Genomic DNA, 21,905 nt, shown 5'->3' on the forward strand with positions numbered 1-21,905 from the left:
CTTGTAATGTTTCTCTCCGCCAAGTAGCGCTGGACCTCAATGATGGAGTCCGCTGTTTCATTGTTGGTTTGTCTGCCAACTTCTTCATCGAGCCGCTGCCACAGGTTTTCTGAAATAATAACAAATGCATGGCCGTTTTAGTTTTTGTCATCTACTCCAAATGAGTACACATTAACATCAAAATAAATGTACGAATAAGCTGATAATACTGAACTTGCCTGGAACAGGGGACTGCTCTGATGGAGGTCCAGGCTGTGGCTCAGATGTTGTGGGGGCAGTTACTGCAGCACACTCCATTTTCACTCGTTCGAGTTCCTCCGCATGTTTTTTGGCTAACAATACCTTGATGGTTTGAAGATGAAACAAAATTAAATCAGTATGCAGTACTTAACATCAGCTACCTGATGAGACATTGTCTATATAAACCTTTCTGGTTGGCAAAACGTATGAAGGACCTGAACCAGCTTCCTGAACCCCTCACTCTCCACAAGGGGTTGGCAGTCCTTTATAATAAAATTCAGGACTGCCTGGTCCAGAACAGTCTTCCTACATGCTTGATTTCAAAATAATAAAACACATGCTGCTCAATGTCTATATAGGCCTACCTGTGTTCACTCTCGGTGTGTTTGTCTCCTCATTTTCATGTTTGGCTCTATAATGCTTAAACACTGAGGAGGTGCTTTTGTTTGTGTAAGAAAGCTCCGCAGAACAGATGCGACATTTAGCCTGCATAAAATAAAATAAACACTTTACACTGCAAGTCACATTGCTGTTTTTCCTATGTTGATAGATTACACTAAAAGAAAGACGAACAGTTACCTTATTTGCAGTTAAAAGGTCGAAATGATCCCACACAGCAGAAACCTTTGTTTTTCTTTCGGGCTCCATTTTGTCATGGAGAGATGTGTATTTTTTTTTTTTTTTATCGTTTTGAGAGTAACTTTGTTTATTTTTTGGTGGCGACTCATTCCGTTGACAGATGCAGATGCGGTACCTTTTAAAGACAGTTTGGCGCATTGGCAATGATCGATACAGCAGCTGTATCGATCACGTGACTTTTTCTTAAAGTGACACACGCACGGATACAGGCTTCGCTCTGTGAGCTTGATACATGAGCCGGTGCATCAGTGTTGCTGGACCCATCACTACTGATTTCTTCTGATGGGGTGGAAAGAAGATTGACTGATGCCAAATCAAAGCAAACTGCTGCAGTTATTAAATCATGTAGTTACATGATAATATCTAACGAAGGCCAGAAATAAAGAGTTAAAAGTCGTATAATTAAAGTGGTGCTATTAGAGATTTGTCTGTGCAGCTATTATAAATGGAAATGCATTACAGACCTGTGTGAGAGGAGAAAGTAGATGACATCAGCAATAACACTGCTGGGATGTTTTTACTACTAATTTCCCTGTTTAAACACTGATCCAATTGATGAAATAGTAGAGGGTACATAATTGTCCTCTCACACCTGGACAACAACAACACCTACGCCAGAATGCTGTTTATAGACTTCAGTTCAACGTTCAATACAATCCACCCCTCACAACTCATCAGGAAACTGACAGACCTGGGCATCAGTTCCCTCATCTGCAAATGGTTACTGGACTTCCTGACCAACCGCCCCCAACATGTCCGGCTGGATAACCGCTGCTCATCTACAATCACAATGAACACCGGTGTACCACAAGGCTGTGTGATGAGCCCTTTCCTTTACTCCCTCTTCACCCACGACTGCAGACCTGCTGATGGTTCCAACACCATCATTAAGTTTGCAGATGACACCACGGTGATTGGCCTCATCAGTGACAATGATGAGACCGCCTACAGGGAGGAGGTGGATCGTCTGGCTGAGTGGTGCAACAGAAACAACCTGCTGCTTAACACCGAGAAGACCAAGGAGCTCATCGTGGACTACAGGAGGAATGCTGACCCACATCCACCCATCTACATTAAGGGGACGGCTGTGGAGCGTGTGAGCAGCTTCAAGTTCCTGGGAGTCCACATCTCCGAGGATCTCATCTGGACGACCAACTGCTCCAAGCTGGTCAAGAAGGCTCACCAGCGCCTCTTCTGGTGACTCTGAGGAAGAACCACCTGTCCTCAGACACCCTGGTGAACTTCTATCGCTGCACCATCGAGAGCATCCTGACCAACTGTATAACAGTCTGGTACGGGAACTGCTCTGCCTCGGACCGGAAGGCGTTGCAGAGGGTCGTGAAAACTGCCCAGCACATCGCCGGAGCATCAGTTCCTGCCATAAAGGACATCTACAGGAAGCGGTGTCTGAAAAGGGCTGGGAAGATCATCAAAGACCCCAGTCACCCATCACATGGACTCTTCACCCTCCTGCCCTCTGGGAGGCACTACAGGAGCCTCCGGACTAAGACCACCAGGTACCGGAACAGCTTCTTCCCCACAGCTGTCAGACTCCTGAACTCTGCCTCCTGACATCTGACCCACATTAACACATGGACTGAACACACACACACACACACACACACACACACACACACACACACACACACACACACACACACACACACACACAATGGACAACTGTACCCTCATACACACAATAATAACATGGACTGAACCACCACTCACAACCACTAGCACTTTATACAGCCTCTGTAGAAATTATCCACATATCTCACTTATCTTAACTGCACTACTGTATAGTTCTGTGTAAATAATCATTCTGTACATACAATAATTTTTAATCCTACAACTGTTTATAACTTGCATAGTTCACATTTCTGTATAACTGTATATCTCATATTTCTGTATAGTTTTTTTCATATTTATATCCTGTTCATATCCTGTACATAGCTTGTACTCACTACAGCCTGTACATACTTATAGTTATAGCATATTCATAACATACTTCATACCGTGTACATTATAACATACCATAATAGACCCATTTCTGTAATATACTTACATATCTATATTATTGCTAATATATATTGTAATATATCTATATCATGGCTAAAGCACTTCTGGATGGATGCAAACTGCATTTTGTTGCCTTTACCTGTGACATGTGCAATGACAATAAAGTGGAATTCTATTCTAATTATAAAAATGTTGTTATTAAAATGTACCATTGTGCAATTAAGCCAGGTGTCGTTCCGCCCTCTTGACCTCCGTCGGACTCTCAGCCAGGTTCCCTGTAGCACTCCTTTTATTGTGCTTACATGAATATGCATAGGTTCATTAACATATGACGTTTCACATAGATATACAAGTGTGTGTGTGTGTGAGAATGTGAACCTGTGAAGACTCCCCAAAGCTGGTGCCAGGAGTCCAGCGGTCCATCTAAACAAAAGGCTCTTATACTTAACCAGATACAGAGTAGGTGTCCTCCTATACCATAAATCAGTAAGAGCAGATATAACCTCTCTCATGACCTTATGTTGTGTGTGCATGCCTGAGTGCTCTGGGAGGCACACAGTCTCCACAGACTACTACGGATCAAACCTCTATCAATCTACAACTAATTATGAAACTCTAAGCATATATGAGTAAATATTTCTAAGCATAAATGACAATCCAATTTTTTCCTTTTCTTCTACTTTTTTCCTAACAGCAGGTAAACCCAGGGCCACACTGACTCCAGGATCAACTATCATACCAGTAGGGGGCAGTGTGACACTGACCTGCTCTGTGGGGAGCTCTGCTGACTGGAAATATGAGTGGTTCAGACGTGACCCAAACACTGAAGTTCAATTCAGAACCGATAATCAACAAAACAGAGTAATCAGAGTATCTGAAGGAGGAATCAACCACTGCAGAGGAAGAAGAGGAAACCCAGTTTACTACACTGATAAAAGTGATGATGTCACCATTGAGATAACCTGTGAGTTCAGTTATTTTAGTTTTGTTTGTTGTTGAGCTCCATTTCACAAACATAACAATGGTCAGCACAGGAACAGTTCAGTAGTCTACAAAGTATCTTACATTGTTTTTAAAATATATGCAGCAAACATTTTTACAGACACTGTTGTAGAACAGGGATTTCTGAGATGATCATATCATTTTACATTTTATCTTTAGATGTTTTGTTACTTGCAACTTGTCACATAAACAAATAATTTGTTTCCCCTCTTTGTTAAATCTTAGAGAAATGCTAAATATAGAGTCAGAACCAGAAAAGATTTTATTGCCAAGCAATTGATCAGATTTACAATATTAGGAAATTTCTGCTGTACTTAGTGTGAAATATATTATAAGACGAACACTTAAATAGATAAATAAAATAAATAAATAAATAACAGTTTGACAGGAATACAAAAGCATGTTTGTACCAGCAAAATGATTTCAGTAGAGTTTTTAATTTAGCTGAACACTTGGCATATCTCAGCATGGTGTCCAGGCTGTCCTTAAAAAAATCTGAGAACACTCGATAAAAAAAAAAAAAGAAGAGTTGGGAGGCCTAAAAAACTACAGCAGGTGACTGAAAGTCACATCCTTAAGAAATAAAAAATCCAAAGACCTTGAACATATTTATTGTCTTTAAAGCAGCTTCTGAATTATTGAATTCAACACTGAGTGTTTCTTATTTACAACAGCTGTGCTCAGTTCTGAGAGCTCTTCATTTCTAATGATCGCTGGACTAATTTCTGGAATCACATTTATTTTCCTCCTGCTCTTGCTGTGTTGCTGCATGAAGTCCAAAGGTGAGACTTTTTGTTCCTCTGATCTCAGAGATTTTACTCTTTAAATATTTATGTACACAGACACAGGATGCAGCCCTGAAGCTGAAACTGTTGTATAAAATGTATAAAACATAATCATGTAAAAGCAAATGTCTTCTTTGAAGTGTTTAATAAAGGTTCAGCTGATGACCAGAGGGTGAGTCAGGATGAAGATCAGCAGCAGGTGTACTCCTCTCTTCTTCATGGTTAGCTTTTCATGTAGTTTAAAAGATTCTGATGCTCTTTGCAACAAGACTGTGCTGCAGTTTTAACACTGGTGAATTAAACAAAGTTATGACAATAACAGCAATTAATATAAATGTTACTGGTGAGAATACTTAATAATATTAATAATGATAGAATAATTTTCTTTGACCTGCAGGTGATCGTTGTGTCTATGAGACAATCAGAGGCTCTAAAAGCACTGAGACTGGTACAGTATGAACTTTAATTCATTCACAGCTCATGGAGGCTTTTATCAAATAACTGTGATTATTATTAAAATAAATTATAATGTTATTTCAGGTCAAATAGAAGGTGATTCATGTGTGATTCAGCTCAAAGTGATTAACAAGACACGTGAGTATCCAACATAAATATATTACATTTGCAAAACTGTTTGTTTTTTAAATGCTTTCATTTCATCACCTCAGCAGAGCCCCGTGGTGACCCAGAGGAGAGCTCTGACTATTATAATGTCAATCCAAATTCAACCCCAGGTATGAAATCTTTACAGGAGCTCTTTAACTGTTTTATCTGCTCACTCAGTGTGTTTCACTTGTTTCAGTTATATCAGATGATTATTTAAAAAATTAAAATTAAAAATGATAAAAACCTGTTTTTATAAATTCCTTTAATCCAGCTTTTATTGATTATTTTTATTGGTTTCTCTAGAATAATGAAACTGCACACATAATGTAGTGCATGTCAGAGGGCAGCGTATATAATTTACATACATGTGCATCAGTCTGTTTCACAGCTGTTTGTTATAACTTTGTTTCAGGTCCATAAAGAGCAGCTCACCATCAACACAACGAGGAAAGTGACTGATGACAACAGTGTTAGAGTGAATTGTTAAATGTTTGTCATTTTTATTCTTACCATTTGGACTTTAACTGTGTGTTGAAAGGAATTCTTTTGTTCTCCCCTCCTCAGATTCTCGAGGTTCTGGGTGAGGGGCTATAGTGTTTTATTGCAGATACATCCTATCTGGAAGATCTGCTTCTTTTGATGTGGTAAAACTTCCTGCCCTTTGTATGGCTTCACTGTGTTATCTAGGGTGAACCATAGATTGGGTGTGGGGAGGTTACCCTCTTTATGACCTAGGATGTTGTTCCTGCTTTATGACCCTTTTGGTCAGCAGCTCACACACACACACACACACACACACACACACGCACTTACAAAACCACAGGCAGGGTATTCCTTGTTCACATGTGTACCTATGTAAGCCGCTATATGTTAATGACCCTATGCATATTCAAGTAACCACAATAAAAGGAGTGCTATGGGGAACCTGGCTGAGAGCAACTGGGGTCAAGCGAAGGAACGGCGCCTGTCCAGTTCTCTCCCGTGCACGTGAAACATAAAGAATGTTGCCTACTCGTGTCTTGCTTGCTGTGTGATTACATTGCCTTCAACGTTCCAGCGAATAGGTTCAAGCTACAAACCTATCAAACAGCTTCTGTTGAGGAGACAATATGACAGGTTTTACATCACATTATAGCCAAACGTCTAAAATATTTTAAAAATTGTTCTCTGTTGATATATTTTCTGTTTAATTTTAGTCTTTGATTTCCTTCCTGACACTGTGGTATTAGTTTGTTAGAAATAATATTAAATGGTATAATATACACTTAGCTAGCAGAAATGTGTATTACCATTTAGTATCCATGTTATCTGGGAGCATTTATAGCTTTTATAGAAAATATATAAAATGCAGCTACAAGACATTTGAAACACTTGATGTTTAGCAGCTAATAATCTGATTTTAAATTGAGCTTTTGCTGTGTCACATGCAGGTAACAGTGAATATTATTGCTGTATGTGATCTCCTACATTATGTCAGACTTAATGATGCAACACATGCTGTATGGATTTGAATGTATCAGTGAATGTATTTTGTATGTGTGTGTTTTCTCTGGAGATTTTTTTTTATTTCTAGCTATGAGCATTATTTCTGTTGTATCCTACATCATGTTTGCAAAATAAAACTCAAAAGCAAAGGTTTTTATTGGGCGTTTATTTTAATTATATTATGCACTATGAACACAGACAATTATAATTACATTGAAGCTTAATCAACACACTTATTGGTTCCTTGAAATGCTGCTAATGATATTTTGTGTTAAAGTGTAACAGGACAAGCAGCAAAGTCAGCTTTTTGTCACATTTCTACTTTTCGTCCTCTTCTTCTTTCATCCTCAACAACTGTGCTGTAAAAACGTCCAAACTTTGGCACAATGATGAACGGATGAGGCTTTATTGACTTAATTATAGTTTTTTTTCTATCATTGTAGTACTGTCAATAGATTAGGAACAGTGTTATAACTTAAAAAAAAATAATTTTCAAAATAAGGTACCATTGATTCTTTGGAAATTAGTAACGTCTTATTTGGCTTAGACTATCTATCTATAAAACCAGTCAAATTGAACTGAAAGTGTCCATACACTGTAAAAAAAGATTCCGTAGAAAAACGGAAAATGTCCTGGTAATTTTCTGCCAGTACATTTTCTGTTTTTTTTACGGAATGTGACAGGTGAGACCTGGAGACTTGGAACCGCCCCTGGTGGGCGGAGCTGGTCTGTGCTCCTTTCATAAGCGCAGGTGTGGGCAATTAGGTATTCCTCAGCAAACCTGAAGCTGCAAGTGTGTGGTCCAAGTTGGGCAAGTTGGTGTTAACTTCTTTCTATGAAAGTCTGATATGGGTCCTCCCCTAAACTTCTGTTAGAACGGTAGGTACACAAAAATGTACCACTTGAGCTCTGGCTGTTGGCAGAGGTTTATAGTTATGTGCACCCTTGTAGGTGGGAAACATTGCTTCCGTGAGAACGGTATAGTGGACTTCATCGCCACTGACCCACATTTATTAGGGTGTGACACGAACTTGTGGACAGGTAACAAAACAATTCAGTTGAGGAATATTCCTGTGTTTTATTGTCCAGCATAAGTGATCTCCTGCCTTTTATTCACAGAGTACCGAGCTGCTGCTTTGCCAGGTGGATTTCTGGTTGCGGGCAAAGGACCCGACACATCAGTGTTTTAATTTGTTTTAAACTGGTGTAATTCGACGGCCCGACTGCTGCGGCTGTCGATTGTTTTGTTTTTGTTTTATTTTTTTTCTGTATCAGTAGGCACTACAAATGCGCAGCGCTTGTCCTGTCTCCCGGGCAATCATACAGTTTTATCGCTTTTAAATAAGGTACCTACCACGGGCCACAAACTGGCGTTGTCGGACCGGACGAGCCTCTAGGTGTACAAGGCGATTAGTCAGTAGTTTGTGTAAAATTATTTTTTATTTTTTTTATGGTTGTGTTTTAAACTGCTTTATATTTGTATTTATTTATTTATTTTAGGCAAAGCAGCAGCTGGTAATTCCTGGTGGTAACAAAGTGTAATCTGCATTTAACCATAGTAGGCATACTTATTGGCGAGGGTTTTTATTTTTTTTTATTATGGAGTCCCAATCAGGCATTTCTAGCCCCCGTAGACCTCATGACTCTACCCCTATGGAGGGCTCTCCGCGAGAGAGGTTGGTTTATATCCCTAGAGAGAGGTCGTGCCCCCTGTTTAGTGGAACTGGGGAAATTAGTGTCCAGAGTTGGGTGGAGGAAATAAAATCTGTGATGCGCACTCGTAGACTTGCCCCTATTGATAGAGCCCATTATATCTATGACCATTTGACTGGTGATGCTCGTGAAGAAATAAAGTATAGGTCCCAGCAAGTAAGAGAAGATCCAGACCGCATTCTTGATATTCTCCTTAGCCAGTATGGTTGCCCCATGTCCTTTATTGCTGTTAAGGAAGCTTTTTATGCAAGAAGGCAGCAAGAAGGGGAGTCATTGAGGGAATTCTCCCATGCATTGTTTTCTCTCATGGACAAAATGATTCAAAGTTGTCCAGAGAGGCGAATTCCTGAGGCTGCTAGACTGCTTTCTGATCAGTTTGTAGAGGGTGTCCGGGATGGAAATTTGAGCCGCGAGCTTAAAAGGATTGTTCGTGAACATCCAGATTATGACCTCCATACTTTAAGAGATGAAGCCCTCAGGTGGGAGCGGGAAGGCAGAGTAGGAGTAGAACCAGGTCGGTTCAGGACTTATTCTGTCCCAGCAGTCTACAGCATTCAGCATGCAGGACAAACAAAGGTGCCAAGGGATACTATTGGGTCAGAATTAGCAGAGGTCAAGGAAATGTTAAAACGGCAGCAGGCCCAGATTGATCAGCTTACACATGAGTTGAGAGTTGCCCATACATCAAGTAAGCCTAGGTTCACGCAGAGAGGAAGGCAGGTCATTTGCAGACGGTGTCAGAAACCTGGCCATTTTGCTAAAGACTGTGATGACGAGAGGGTAGTAGCCTTTGAGTCTACAGCCTCTAGCAGGAGCTCATCTGGTCAGGGCATGTTTTCCATGCAGACGGAAAACTAGCACCCTCTGTTATGCTGAGCCACATATCAGATGGGGACATAACTGGCTCCAACAGTTGTAATGCTCAAACGTCTGGTCCCCCACCCAAGTTGGTAGGCTCCTGTCCAAAGGTTACCATTAATATGGGAGGGGTAGATGTCTCCTGTTTATTAGACACTGGGTCCATGGTCACTACCATCACAGAGAGTTTTTTTGCCAAACATTTTAAGAACTGGGGTCCAGAAAAACTGAAAGCATGCCATTGGCTGCGGTTACGGGCAGCTAATGGGTTAGATATTCCCTATGTTGGCTACCTGGAGCTTGATTGCCAGGTGTTAGGGAGGCAAATACCGAAGCGTGGTGTGTTAGTTGTTAGAGACCCTTTGGAGCCCAGCCCCAACTCAGAAATATGTGGAGTACTCGGCATGAATGTGATCCGTGAGTGTTATAGGGAGCTGTTTTTGGAACATGGCTCTGCTCTTTTTGACCTTCCTTTAGTGCAGGAAGATCCTTGGCAGCAGGCTTTGCAGCGTTGCCATACAGCCCAGCTACAGCCCGAAGCACAGGTTAGTGGTCCAGTGAGAGTTAAGGGTAGAAGAAAAATTTGCATCCCCGCAGGCACAATGAAGTTTGTACCGACCACATGTCGGAAAGCCCCTTCAGCACACACTGGAACAGTGCTTTTTGAACCATTAGATGCCGGTTTGCCTCATGGTCTCCTTTCTTCTCCAGCTTTGGTCCAAGTGGTTAGTGGCACTGCATTTATCCCCATCACTAATGTGGGATTAACTGAGGCCATTTTGCCACCTCGCAGTCAGCTTGGCACCTTGTGCCAAGTTGAAATTGTCAGCCAATCGGATGGCTCGACCAGTCTGTTGGAAGATTTGGGAGAAGAAAAATGTGTTACCATGGCAACTCAGAGTGTGGAACCCAACTCTCTGAAAACTGCAATTGATGCAATTGATCTCTCAGCCCTCTCTGTACAGGATCAGGACAGGGTAAGATCCCTTTTGCATGACTACCAATCTGTTTTCTCTTCTCATGATGGTGATTTAGGCTGTACCAATTTAATCACTCATGAGATTCCACTCTTAGATGAGACTCCAGTCCGCCAGCGGTATCGACGCATTCCACCTTCAGAGTATGAGAGCGTTAAGGCCCATATTCAACACCTGTTGGAGAGTCAGGTGATCAGGGAAAGTTGTAGCCCTTTTGCCTCTCCAATTGTGGTAGTACGAAAGAAGGACTCCAGTATCAGGCTTTGTGTGGATTACCGTTTGCTGAACTCAAGGACTAGGAAGGATGCTTTGCCCTTGCCCCGAATTGAGGAGTCCTTGGACGTGTTGTCAGGTGCACGTTGGTTCTCTACCTTGGACTTGGCTAGCGGCTACAATCAGGTCCCTGTTGCTGAGCCAGACAAAAAGAAAACTGCTTTCTGCACTCCTTTCGGGTTATTTGAGTTCAACCGCATGCCATTTGGCCTCTGTAATGCACCAAGCACCTTTCAGAGATTGATGGAGCGAATGTTTGGTTCCCAGAATCACCAGTCTTTGTTGTTGTATCTGGATGATGTGATTGTCTTCTCTACCACAGTAGACGAGCATATTCAGCGCTTAGGAGCAGTACTGGAGACCTTGCGGGTACAAAACTTGAAGGCCAAGTTGGAGAAATGCTGTTTTCTGCAGACAGAGGTAAAGTACCTTGGACATGTGATCTCCAAGGATGGGGTCTCCACAGACCCAGATAAAATATCTGCTGTGTCTAATTGGCAAACTCCTAGCTCTGTTGCTGAATTGAGGTCATTTTTAGGGTTTGCTAGTTACTATCGCCGCTTTGTTCCAGGTTTTGCATCCCTAGCTGCTCCGCTTCACCAGTTGGTGGCAGAGCTGGCGGGGACTAAGCACAAACGCCCCTTCAAGCGTACACTGCAGGACGTTTGGACAGAGCAGTGTGACAATAGCTTTCAAGAGTTGAAAGCTCGGTTGGTGCATTCCCCCGTATTGGCTTATGCTAATTTTTCACAACCTTTTATCTTGGAGGTTGATGCCAGCCACTGGGGTTTGGGGGCAGTGCTTTCACAACAGCAAGCAGATGGAAAGGTGCGTCCTATAGCCTATGCTAGTCGAGGACTAAAGCCCACGGAGCGTAACATGTCCAATTACAGCTCCATGAAACTTGAATTCCTAGCCTTGAAATGGGCTATGACTGAAAAATTTAGAGAATATTTGCTGGGTAACAAGTGTGTTGTCTATACAGATAACAACCCCTTGAGCCATCTGACTACAGCAAAGCTTGGAGCTTTGGAACAGCGCTGGGCTGCTCAGCTCTCTTCTTTTGATTTTTCAATTAAGTATCATCCAGGTCGTACAAATGGCAATGCAGATGCTTTGTCCCGACAGTGTCAGCCATCAGAGCAAACTGTGTCTTTGGAAACACTGCTTCCTGGTACTTCCCTTCCAGATTCTTTAGTCCAAACAGTTTTACCACCCCAGCAAGTAATCCAATCTATGATTTCGGTTTTACCCTCTCATTCACTTGCAGACCTTGCTACTTTGCAGAGGGATGACCCTACGATTAGTGGCGTTTTGAAGTTTTGGCGCAGAGGAACTGGCCCTACTCGCCAGGAGAGGAGAGATTTGCCAGCAGCAGTGTTGGAAATGTTGCGCCAGTGGAGGAAATTGGTAGAGAAGGAGAGCGTCCTTTATCGGCAGATTTTCCAGCCAGATGGGGGGGAACCCGTGTGCCAATTAGTGGTCCCTCAGAGTCTCAAGAATGAGGTTTTACATGGCTTGCATAATGACCATGGTCACCAGGGAACTGACAGGACTGCAGACTTGATACGCAAGAGGTGTTATTGGCCAGGTATGTTTAAGGAGGTTCAGGATTACTGTCAGCAATGTGAACGTTGTGCGCAGGCTAAAGCAGTTTATCCCAAACCCAAAACAACCATGGGCCACCTCATGGCTGCGAGGCCCAATCAGATTCTGGCAATTGATTTCTCATGCCTTGAACCGTCTGCTGATGGCCGTGAAAATGTATTGATTCTTACTGATGTGTTTTCAAAGTTCACTCAGGCCATTGCTACTAAGGATCAAAAGGCAACTACTGTGGCCAGTGTTTTGGTTTACGAGTGGTTTTACCGTTTTGGTGTCCCCTCTAGGATCCACTCTGATCAGGGGAGGAGTTTTGAAGGAGCAGTAATTCAGCAGCTGTGCCAGTTATATGGTGTAGAAAAGAGTCGCACCACTCCTTACCACCCACAAGGTAATGGCCAGTGTGAGCGTTTTAATCGGACTCTGCATGATCTGTTGAGAACCCTGTCCCCTGAGCAAAAGCGTCATTGGCCCATGTATTTACAGCAGCTTACCTTTGCTTACAATACCACAATCCATCAAACTACGGGTGAGTCACCATATTTTCTTATGTTTGGCCAAGAACCCCAGCTCCCAATTGACTTTCTGTTAGGCCGAGTAGAGGAACCCACACAAGGCCCGGTGCACACTTGGGTCCAAGAGCATCAGAAACGTCTGGATGTTGCCTATAAAGGTGTGAGAAACCGGACCCAAGCAGCAGCGACGCTGCGTGCAGATCATCAACCTGCCCCAGCTTCTGACCCCTTGCCATTGCATCAGTTAGTGTATTTGAGAGATCATAGCATTCGGGGCCGGAATAAAATCCAAGATCTTTGGGGCGCTACACCGTATTGTATTGTCTGTGCCCCTGCTGACGCTGGTCCTGTGTATACAGTGGCCCCACTCCATGATCCAGAACAGAAAAGACAGGTTAATAGACAATTGATTAAGCCGATCCCTGCTGATGTCTGTGAGAAAATAAGGGCAGAGCTCCAGCAAACTCCTAACCCTAGAAGTTCACCTGAGCGGTTACCTCTGTCTGAGGATGAGGGAGACTTGTATGTGTGGCAACGAAGGGAGTCCCCAAGAGGTGACCCCCAAAGTGTACGAACGGATTCTGCACCTTGTCCCCAACAACCCCCAGAGGACCTGGCTATAGCAATGAGGCCGCAGTCCAGAGGGACTGAACCTGGTACCCTGACTCAACAGTGTAGTGTCCCCACTCCATTAGCTGAAAGTGGCACAGTTAGAAGAACGACACGCTCAACAGCTGGCCACCATTCCAATCCACACAATCTGCCCCAATCAGCTGAAGCCAGGCCACCTAGTGTACATTCAGTTACAGCTTTTTACAGACCGTGGCTTTAAAGTTTCATTGTCGGGTCGCCAATGCAAAAAAACCAGGGGGGAGAATGTGACAGGTGAGACCTGGAGACTTGGAACCGCCCCTGGTGGGTGGAGCTGGTCTGTGCTCCTTTCATAAGCGCAGGTGTGGGCAATTAGGTATTCCTCAGCAAACCTGAAGCTGCAAGTGTGTGGTCCAAGTTGGGCAAGTTGGTGTTAACTTCTTTCTATGAAAGTCTGATATGGGTCCTCCCCTAAACTTCTGTTAGAACGGTAGGTACACAAAAATGTACCACTTGAGCTCTGGCTGTTGGCAGAGGTTTATAGTTATGTGCACCCTTGTAGGTGGGAAACATTGCTTCCGTGAGAACGGTATAGTGGACTTCATCGCCACTGACCCACATTTATTAGGGTGTGACACGAACTTGTGGACAGGTAACAAAACAATTCAGTTGAGGAATATTCCTGTGTTTTATTGTCCAGCATAAGTGATCTCCTGCCTTTTATTCACAGAGTACCGAGCTGCTGCTTTGCCAGGTGGATTTCTGGTTGCGGGCAAAGGACCCGACACATCAGTGTTTTAATTTGTTTTAAACTGGTGTAATTCGACGGCCCGACTGCTGCGGCTGTCGATTGTTTTGTTTTTGTTTTATTTTTTTTCTGTATCAGTAGGCACTACAAATGTTGATTCTTTTAGTATTTTAACCCTTTTTTTAAATATCTCTATATATCTCTCTCTCTATATATATATATATATCTCTCTCTATATATATATATATATATATATAAATAGCAGCTGGATAGCGTAGTGGTTAAACTACACGCCTTTGGAGCAGAAGATCGCAAGTTCGATTCCTGCCTGGGGCGTCTGTATCCAGTAAGGGTCCTAAGGCTAGACCCCCTATGCTAAAGTGAGCCTACCGCAGACATGAGCGAGACAGATAAATATGAAGGCATGCCGGCTCGGACGTCGCCCGGATCAACAAGGTCCGCGTCAGGTGTTGAGGAACCAGGGCACCCTGACGACAAGTGGGCTACTGGATGCAGGAGATATATATATATATATATATATATATATATATATATATATATATATATATATATATATATATATATATATATATATATATATATATATATATATATATATATAAATTTTTTTTTGTCGCGAACGGTGAAGGCGCTGCAGGGAAAACAAATCCTTTTTTTTTCCTCACCGCTTCTGCATGCACAGCGGTGGGCCTGAGTGAAGACGGCACTGTTTTTCTCTAGTTTTTTGCCCATCTGGGGTTGTGTGTCAGTTGCCGTCCCTTTTTAACCTGTGTTATGTTGATTTGTTCTTAATGGTTCCCCGCAGCGCTTGTCCTGTCTCCCGGGCAATCATACAGTTTTATCACTTTTAAATAAGGTAAAGTCTTTAATTGTTTTTAAGTGCCGCTGTTACATTGTTACTTTTATTTTGTATTAAAAATTAAATTCTTTTTAACTGACTGTGCGCCTACGGCTCTGTCCTATTTTAAATAGGTACCTACCACGGGTCACAGGAAGTTTGACGAACTTTTCTGTAAATGATAAAACGGAAAATTCTGTAGATTTACAGCATACTCTCTGTACTATTTACGGACATTTCCTTCAGCTATAAAACGGAAAATTCCGTTTATTCACAGTATATTTTCTGTATCATTAACTGATATTTTCCGTTAATAGAAAAATTGAATTTTCTGTTTATATTACTATTTCCAAGCATTTCTTTTCACTGTAACTCATTAAATATAGTTCTTTATATCCTTAAACGTACATTTCTATGCAATTACAACCTAGTACACCATATGCTCAAAAATTCATAAATTAAAACTTTTTAAATTAATTTGTGCTTCGTACACAACATTGGTACAATTAATGTTAAATATTCTTTTATTCTCCTTAACTCAAACACTATACTAAAATATAACGACAGCATCCATCTTGTCATAAAACGACTAAAAACGTGGTAGTTTTGCCTCAGTCAAATGGTTAAAGTGTGGTTTACGTCCATGTCTGTCCACTTATGGTACAGTATACACATGTAGTCAGTTATAGCCAAACACATTTGATTACTGAATTGCATTTACTTCATTAATGAAGTGAATGTAATTCACATTTGTGTGAACATTTGTCTGAGATTAACTCTTTGGGGTCTTTACCTTACAATATAACATACTTGACTGTTTAAGTGGTGCCACATGAATAAAACTGAACAGATCTAAAGAAGATGTTCCTGAACTTTGGGTTTATGCGAACAGGACGGATAGATAACCACAGAACTTTTCCACATATGATAACTAAAGCACAAAATAAATTAAGACAGATTACTGTCCCAAACTTGAAGATAAAAGTGCATTTACTGGACTTGTTTTGTCAGTGAGGAGCAAAGTACAATTAGAAGTGCTTGTTCTGATGAAAAGTTAAACTGTAAACAGCAGCGTAGTGAATAAGGATCCTCAGCAGTGACAACACTTAAACATCATAGTTCAAAATCCTTAATGCACACCTTTTTCTCCACTGTGTTCAAATGCTCTTAGCTGTTTAAGTAGAGGAAAAAGTCTGACATATTTCACGACCATTAAATGTTAGACAAGGCTCTGAAAATGAGGTTACGGTTACAAACAAAAACCTCTGCTTGTGCGCACACACCCTAAATCACAACAAATAAGACAATAGTAAGACTAATTACTACAAAGTGACACCAGAGGCTGGAGAAGAGCAAGCATAAAGTGACACATTGTGTGTGCACAATTTCTCTTGTTACCACTCTTCATATACCAGTGTGACAAAGTCCTGAATGCAGCCTGCATGTTAGTCCATCAAGGTCCATCTGAGCTTTAAATAAAATACACTCAGCTTTTTCCTTGGATTTTTAGAGTTGCTCAGTTCATACAGGAACTGCAGCAGTCGGGTTAACGTGTCGCTGTGTTCCTCCTCCATCTCAGCCATTGAGACTAGTCGCAATTTATTCTGAGGAAAAAAAGAGAAACAAGACATTTTTAAAAAGTTTGTATTTTTATAACTTTTTTACCTTGAACATAAACAACATAAACAAAAAAAGGATTAGGATGGTGCGATATGACGATATATATCAGATGACGATATAAAAATGTATCGTTTCATATTATACGCTATCATTTGTTTTATGGTGTTGCAAAATAAACTGTTTACGGCAATATTTTTTTCATGGTTTTGATGGTCACTGTAGTGGCTATATTATTTCTTAAAGTTCTCTCCTTCTCTTATACTTACAATAACCACACTATGGACGGACTTCCACATAAACCTTTCACAATAAAGCTCAAGTTTCTGTTGAGACTTTTCAAAATGAACTGAAATGATATACATTATTCTCAAACATAAAATTTCAGAATATGCATCAAACAAATGACCTCAAATAAAAACATCAAGTAACTATAAATGGCGCTTACAGTCACCACGCAGATGAAGGCACAGAGAATACCAGCATGGCCAGCAAGGATGAGGCAGAACCAGATAGCTCCAAGCAGATGGACCAGTCAAAACAAATCGAGGACCTTATTGTTAAATGAGGGGCTACCTCTGTAGCATGGACATGGTTTGGTTATGAAAAGTCTGACACAAACTGGTCCCCACCACCAAACACGACAAACCTCTTTAACCACCTACACAAGAATCACATGAAAGAGTTTCGAGAGAGTTTACGAATGAAAAGCAAAAAAGAGCCGTCAAGTGCTCAAAATAATCCTTAGACTCAAACGTTAGAACAGGCTTTTCCTCGCAGCACGCCATGTAACAAATACTCAGAAAGAAAATGGTGGCCGTTTAAACTCATGTCTAAAAATGTATAGTTTCATGCATCGGTCAAAACACTCGACTCCAGGTACACGACGCCCAACTGAAAACACTTCACATAAGTCGAGTTGCCCGTGAATCACAGAATTTACAGAAAATGCACTATTTTGTGACATATATCGTTATCAGGAGAGATGTGTCTTATATTGGGATGCGAGATTTTGGTCATATCACACAGCCCTACAAAGGATTATAATTCACGTAGAGTTGCATACACATAACGACATTCTGTTGCAACAAAAGCAGTTTATAATTGAAGTAACATACATACCTTGAAAAACTAAATCAACCACAACATTAAACTCACCTTGTTTCTGTGGAAAAGGTGATCAGGGTTTTTCTTCATTTCCTGAGACCAGCTGCTCTGGATCATCACCAGCTTGTATCTTCATCTTCTTTTTCACTCAGGGAAGTCTTTCCTTTTCTTGGCCATTGCTCTGCACTGGAAAACCAAAGTGTGTGATCAAAGGTGAAATAAGGGATATTTTTCCACTGCAGGATTTAGAGTACTTCAAGTAGTAATAGCTGTTGATCCATTTCTCAAATAATCTCTAAGGATCTGAATTTTTAAGATACAAATATCTCTGCTTATATTTGGCTAAAAGCTTGATATAGACATAACAGTTTATAATATGTCAGCATCCCCCACAAGGAATATAAAGCTCCTGCACACCAGCACTGCGCTTACAATATAATTCAATCAAGATATAGTTATTATTGATTAATTATTGAATTTTTTTAGTAATAATTATTAGTATTTAATCACATAAGCACAGTGGGGTGACAAAAATATTCCACATACTAGAAATGCTGCTCAGCATTTCATAAATTACATTTTCAACAAATGTTGGAGTAAAAACACAGTTACAGGGAAAATGTGTCTGTCTGCAAATATTAACTAAACATTTCTATGTGCTACAAAATAGACATAATTGTAAATGTAATGAGGTGAAAGTATACTTTCAATAATATTACCACTACAGTCTGTTAACCACCGAAATAATCTATGCTGGTCAGCTAGCTAAAAGTCTTTACTTTAGCAGCCCAAATCAGAGGCTAACATTAGCATTTGCTAGCGTCAGCCAGGAAGGTCTGAGGCTTAAACTAGGGTTAGTGTAACTTTGCCTGAAACCCTTTAAAGTGTACAGTAGAGCCAACTGTAAAACACAGGTATTGATATAGCACTTATTAGAGTCCTAAAATAATTTCTTCCTCTCTATACATACAATGAAGTTCTGACTTTTCCCAGTTATCTACATCGCTGACTTTCACTAATTACCTAGTTAGTAGTCACAGCTGTATAATACCCAGAGAGACACAGACAGCTAACTATAATATTTATGAAAACTGGTTCAGCCACTGAAGGGCAAAACTGGTGGTATCACAGTAAAAATTATTTTTAACATTAACTAAAATGAAAAGCTTAAGTCATGTTAAACCTAAATAACGATTATTTAAAAAATGAGTCAGCAAAACATTCCTGACTTGACTGGAGACAGCCGAAACCAGTTAACAAATAAATTAACAATTCTTTCTAAATAAAAATGCGGAGTCTTTTGAAAAAAATTATTTTAATAAAAGAAAACATGAGTTTTAATACTTACCACGGAAATTTGAAGGCAGTTTCTCCAACTCCAGAGTCCAAAATCCAGATGAAGCCTGAAAGAAGTCTAATGGCTGCTCTTGCTCTGACTTTTCCCTCCTTTTTTGGGTCCTTTTTCCCACAATGCATTGCAGAAGTTGAGAAATACAGAAAAATACCTGTAAATGACTAATACGGAAAATTCCTTCACGTTTATACAGTAGATTGTACTGTATTTTTACGGATTTTTTTTACAGTGTAGTTATATTTTTGGGGGGTTGGTAATATTTTATTTATATTTTATATTCACACCAAACCCCTGCATGTCCTCCTTGACTTCATCCAAAAATCTTCTCTCTGGTCTTCATCTGTACCTTCTGCCTGGCAGCTCCATCGTCAACATCCTTTGTCCAAAATATCCCCCATCCCTCTTCTGCACATGTCCAAACCATCTCAGCCTTGCCTCTCTAACTTTGTCTCCAATCTGCTCAACCCAGGCTGTCCCTCAGATCTGCTCACTCACTCCCAGTGAAAATCCAAACATCTTCACACCACTCGTCTTTCTGTCAGTGCCACCATCGCCAATCCTTACATCACAGCAGGTCTCACTTCTATCATGCTGCCCACTATTTCCGAGATGTTTAGATATTTATTTTAATTTGCTTTGTGAGTTTGTCTTTAATTGGACTTATTTAACAGTTGAAAAATGTCATGTGAGTCTCAGTTTTATTTAGTTTTCTTTTGAGATACTCTGATTACTCTGTTTTGTTGATCATCTGAATCTGAATCTGAATCAAGGCTCTGCTCTCACCCAGAATAAAACTAAAGTTTATTCCTCTCAGCTTCATGGTCACCAACACTTCCACATTTACATCTAAAATCTATATCTAAATCTAAAATCTCAGACGGCTGAAACTAATGCTCAAGTGTAAATCTTCACATCTGTGATGAACATGATTAAACTTTAAACATGAATGTTGACGATATGATTGTTCATGAGCCTCCATTTTTAATTAAGTTTGACTCTCCAAAACGTGAAATGGGCACGCATGCAGAGGTTGCTTTACTGAATACAAACATTACAGCAGCAGCAGCAGCAGCAGGGGAGATAATATATTTAAAGAAAAGACACCACTAGTGAGCAAGCAACTGTAGACCAGTATTGAAGTACATTCCAGTTTCCTTAATCACCACAAATATTTTATGTATGTTTCTGATATTTATATATGTGTTAAATGGGTTAATAATGTCTATTTAAGTGCTTTCTGTAATTATTATTATGTTGCCTTGACATAAAAACCTCCCTCTGCTGTTATTGCAGTGTACTACAACTTACTGCAACATCTGGGTGGACCAGTGTGTCTAGTATACATTATGGTGTGATATCAGGTTGAACCAGGGGAGGCCCATGTATAGAGGCTGCCACCACCATAAAAATACACCACTGGTCAATGTTTTTGAACAGCCCAATTTTTCCAGTTGGACTTAAAAATATATTGTGGAATCAATTTATAGACCAACATGTCTTCTAAACTTTATACTCATCAAAGTAAACACCTCTGGCAGATATAACAGCTGAACACGCTCGTGGCATTCTTTCTACAAGAGAAATCAAATATTCTTCACAAAGTTCTTCTCATTTCTGTTACAGATGTTCCCATGAATGTGTGTCACTTGAGGGTTGCTTTGCTTTCACTCTTCTGTCCAGTTCATCCCAAACCAGCTTGATGGGGTTAAAGTTTGGATACTGTGCTGGACACTCCATGTTTTCAAGCTTACCATCTTCTTTTTTCCTGAGGTAGTTCTGGCATAGCTTGGACTGTCTTTCAGCTTTTATGAACCTTGACCAACTAGATGCTTACCAGAGGGTACTGCATGGTGGTGCAGAATGCTGTGGTAGCTGTTTTGGTTCAGGGTGCCTCTCATTCTGCACAAGTCACCGACCCTGGATCCATCACACAGCCAGAGACCATCACGCTTCTTCCTCCATGTTTGGCACTTGATGCCACACACTGTGGCTGTTCTGTGTTGCAGTTCTGTCACTATGCAAACTGGGTTTACGCACTTTACACAGGCCAGACTGTCTGGATTTTCAGCAGGCTCCACCACTGTTTCTGCTTAAAGCTCAGCACCCCTCCTGACACAGCACAGATTTAAACCATACAGAGTGGAGGCTGATTGGCCCAAAGAAGGAGGGCAAGAAGATGATTGGACTAGAGTAATGATGTAAGTATAGAGACTGACAGTGATAGTGATGCAGAGAACAGAAAAGCAGACTAACAGCCAGGAAAGCAGATGACTGATTACAGATCTTCCTTACACACAGACAACTCAACTTACACATAAGCTTCATTTACAATTATCGTTTTGCAGCTTAACCAAACAGTCACTGATTTAATGATATTTTTCTTTAAATCTGCTAAGTTAACAGGTGTAAGTGGAGGCCAAGCAACATAACTGCATTCTTCTTCCTCTTCTTCTATCAGGCCCATGAAGTGTGCTGTACAATGGTTTGAACGATGGCACACCGATGTTGGGACTAACGTTGAAGTCTAGTATGGCACACTTACACCTCACCAGGAAACCTAACAAGAAGCACAAATGTATTTAGAGCATTCATACAACATCTGTGTTTCCAGCTGTGCTCTGCTATCCAACAATCAGAGACTGACAGTGTTTGTCTGTAGTCAGCCTAAAGAATTGTAATATCTGGATTTACTCTGATTACTAATTCTCAAACAGTTTATGGAAAACTCCTACAGTATTTTCAGGAAATGGATTTTGGATTTGAGTTAAAGTGTTTCTTCAGTTTCATCTCAGTGAGTTTCAGTCTGTGCTTGTAACTAAACGATTATCTGCTGCAGATTGAACGACCTGCCATTTTAAAGTCAGTCAAACTTTGTTCGATCTCAAAAACATTTCCCATGAGCCTCAGGAAGTAGC

General features: G+C 40.8%; 2 protein-coding genes and 1 long non-coding RNA gene across 4 annotated transcripts in view; 2 read left to right on the forward strand and 1 right to left on the reverse strand.

Moving 5' to 3' along the window:
* Nucleotides 1-21,905, forward strand: part of LOC100695786 (zinc finger protein 239) — a 630,955-nt gene that overhangs the window by 260,101 nt on the left and 348,949 nt on the right. The gene's annotated exons all lie outside the window — the stretch shown is intronic.
* LOC102079722 (uncharacterized) overlaps nucleotides 1-21,905 on the forward strand; it is a 65,287-nt gene that overhangs the window by 14,196 nt on the left and 29,186 nt on the right. Inside the window, exon 4 of one of the 2 annotated variants that reach the window (XM_025901132.1) lies at nucleotides 3,593-3,862. The exons of the other annotated variant lie outside the window; for it this stretch is intronic. Within the exon in view, the coding sequence (XP_025756917.1) occupies nucleotides 3,593-3,862 (270 nt within the window). The remainder of the gene's footprint in view (nucleotides 1-3,592; nucleotides 3,863-21,905) is intronic. 2 annotated transcript variants of the gene reach the window in all.
* Nucleotides 15,562-19,111, reverse strand: LOC109203674 (uncharacterized). The gene is made up of 3 exons (XR_002063426.2): nucleotides 18,985-19,111; nucleotides 17,688-17,822; nucleotides 15,562-16,516 (listed from the first exon to the last, which is right to left on the reverse strand). It is a non-coding gene; the product is annotated as an uncharacterized LOC109203674 (long non-coding RNA).

The sequence above is a fragment of the Oreochromis niloticus genome, linkage group LG3 (genome assembly GCF_001858045.2).
Source record: "Oreochromis niloticus isolate F11D_XX linkage group LG3, O_niloticus_UMD_NMBU, whole genome shotgun sequence".
NCBI lineage: Eukaryota > Metazoa > Chordata > Actinopteri > Cichliformes > Cichlidae > Oreochromis > Oreochromis niloticus.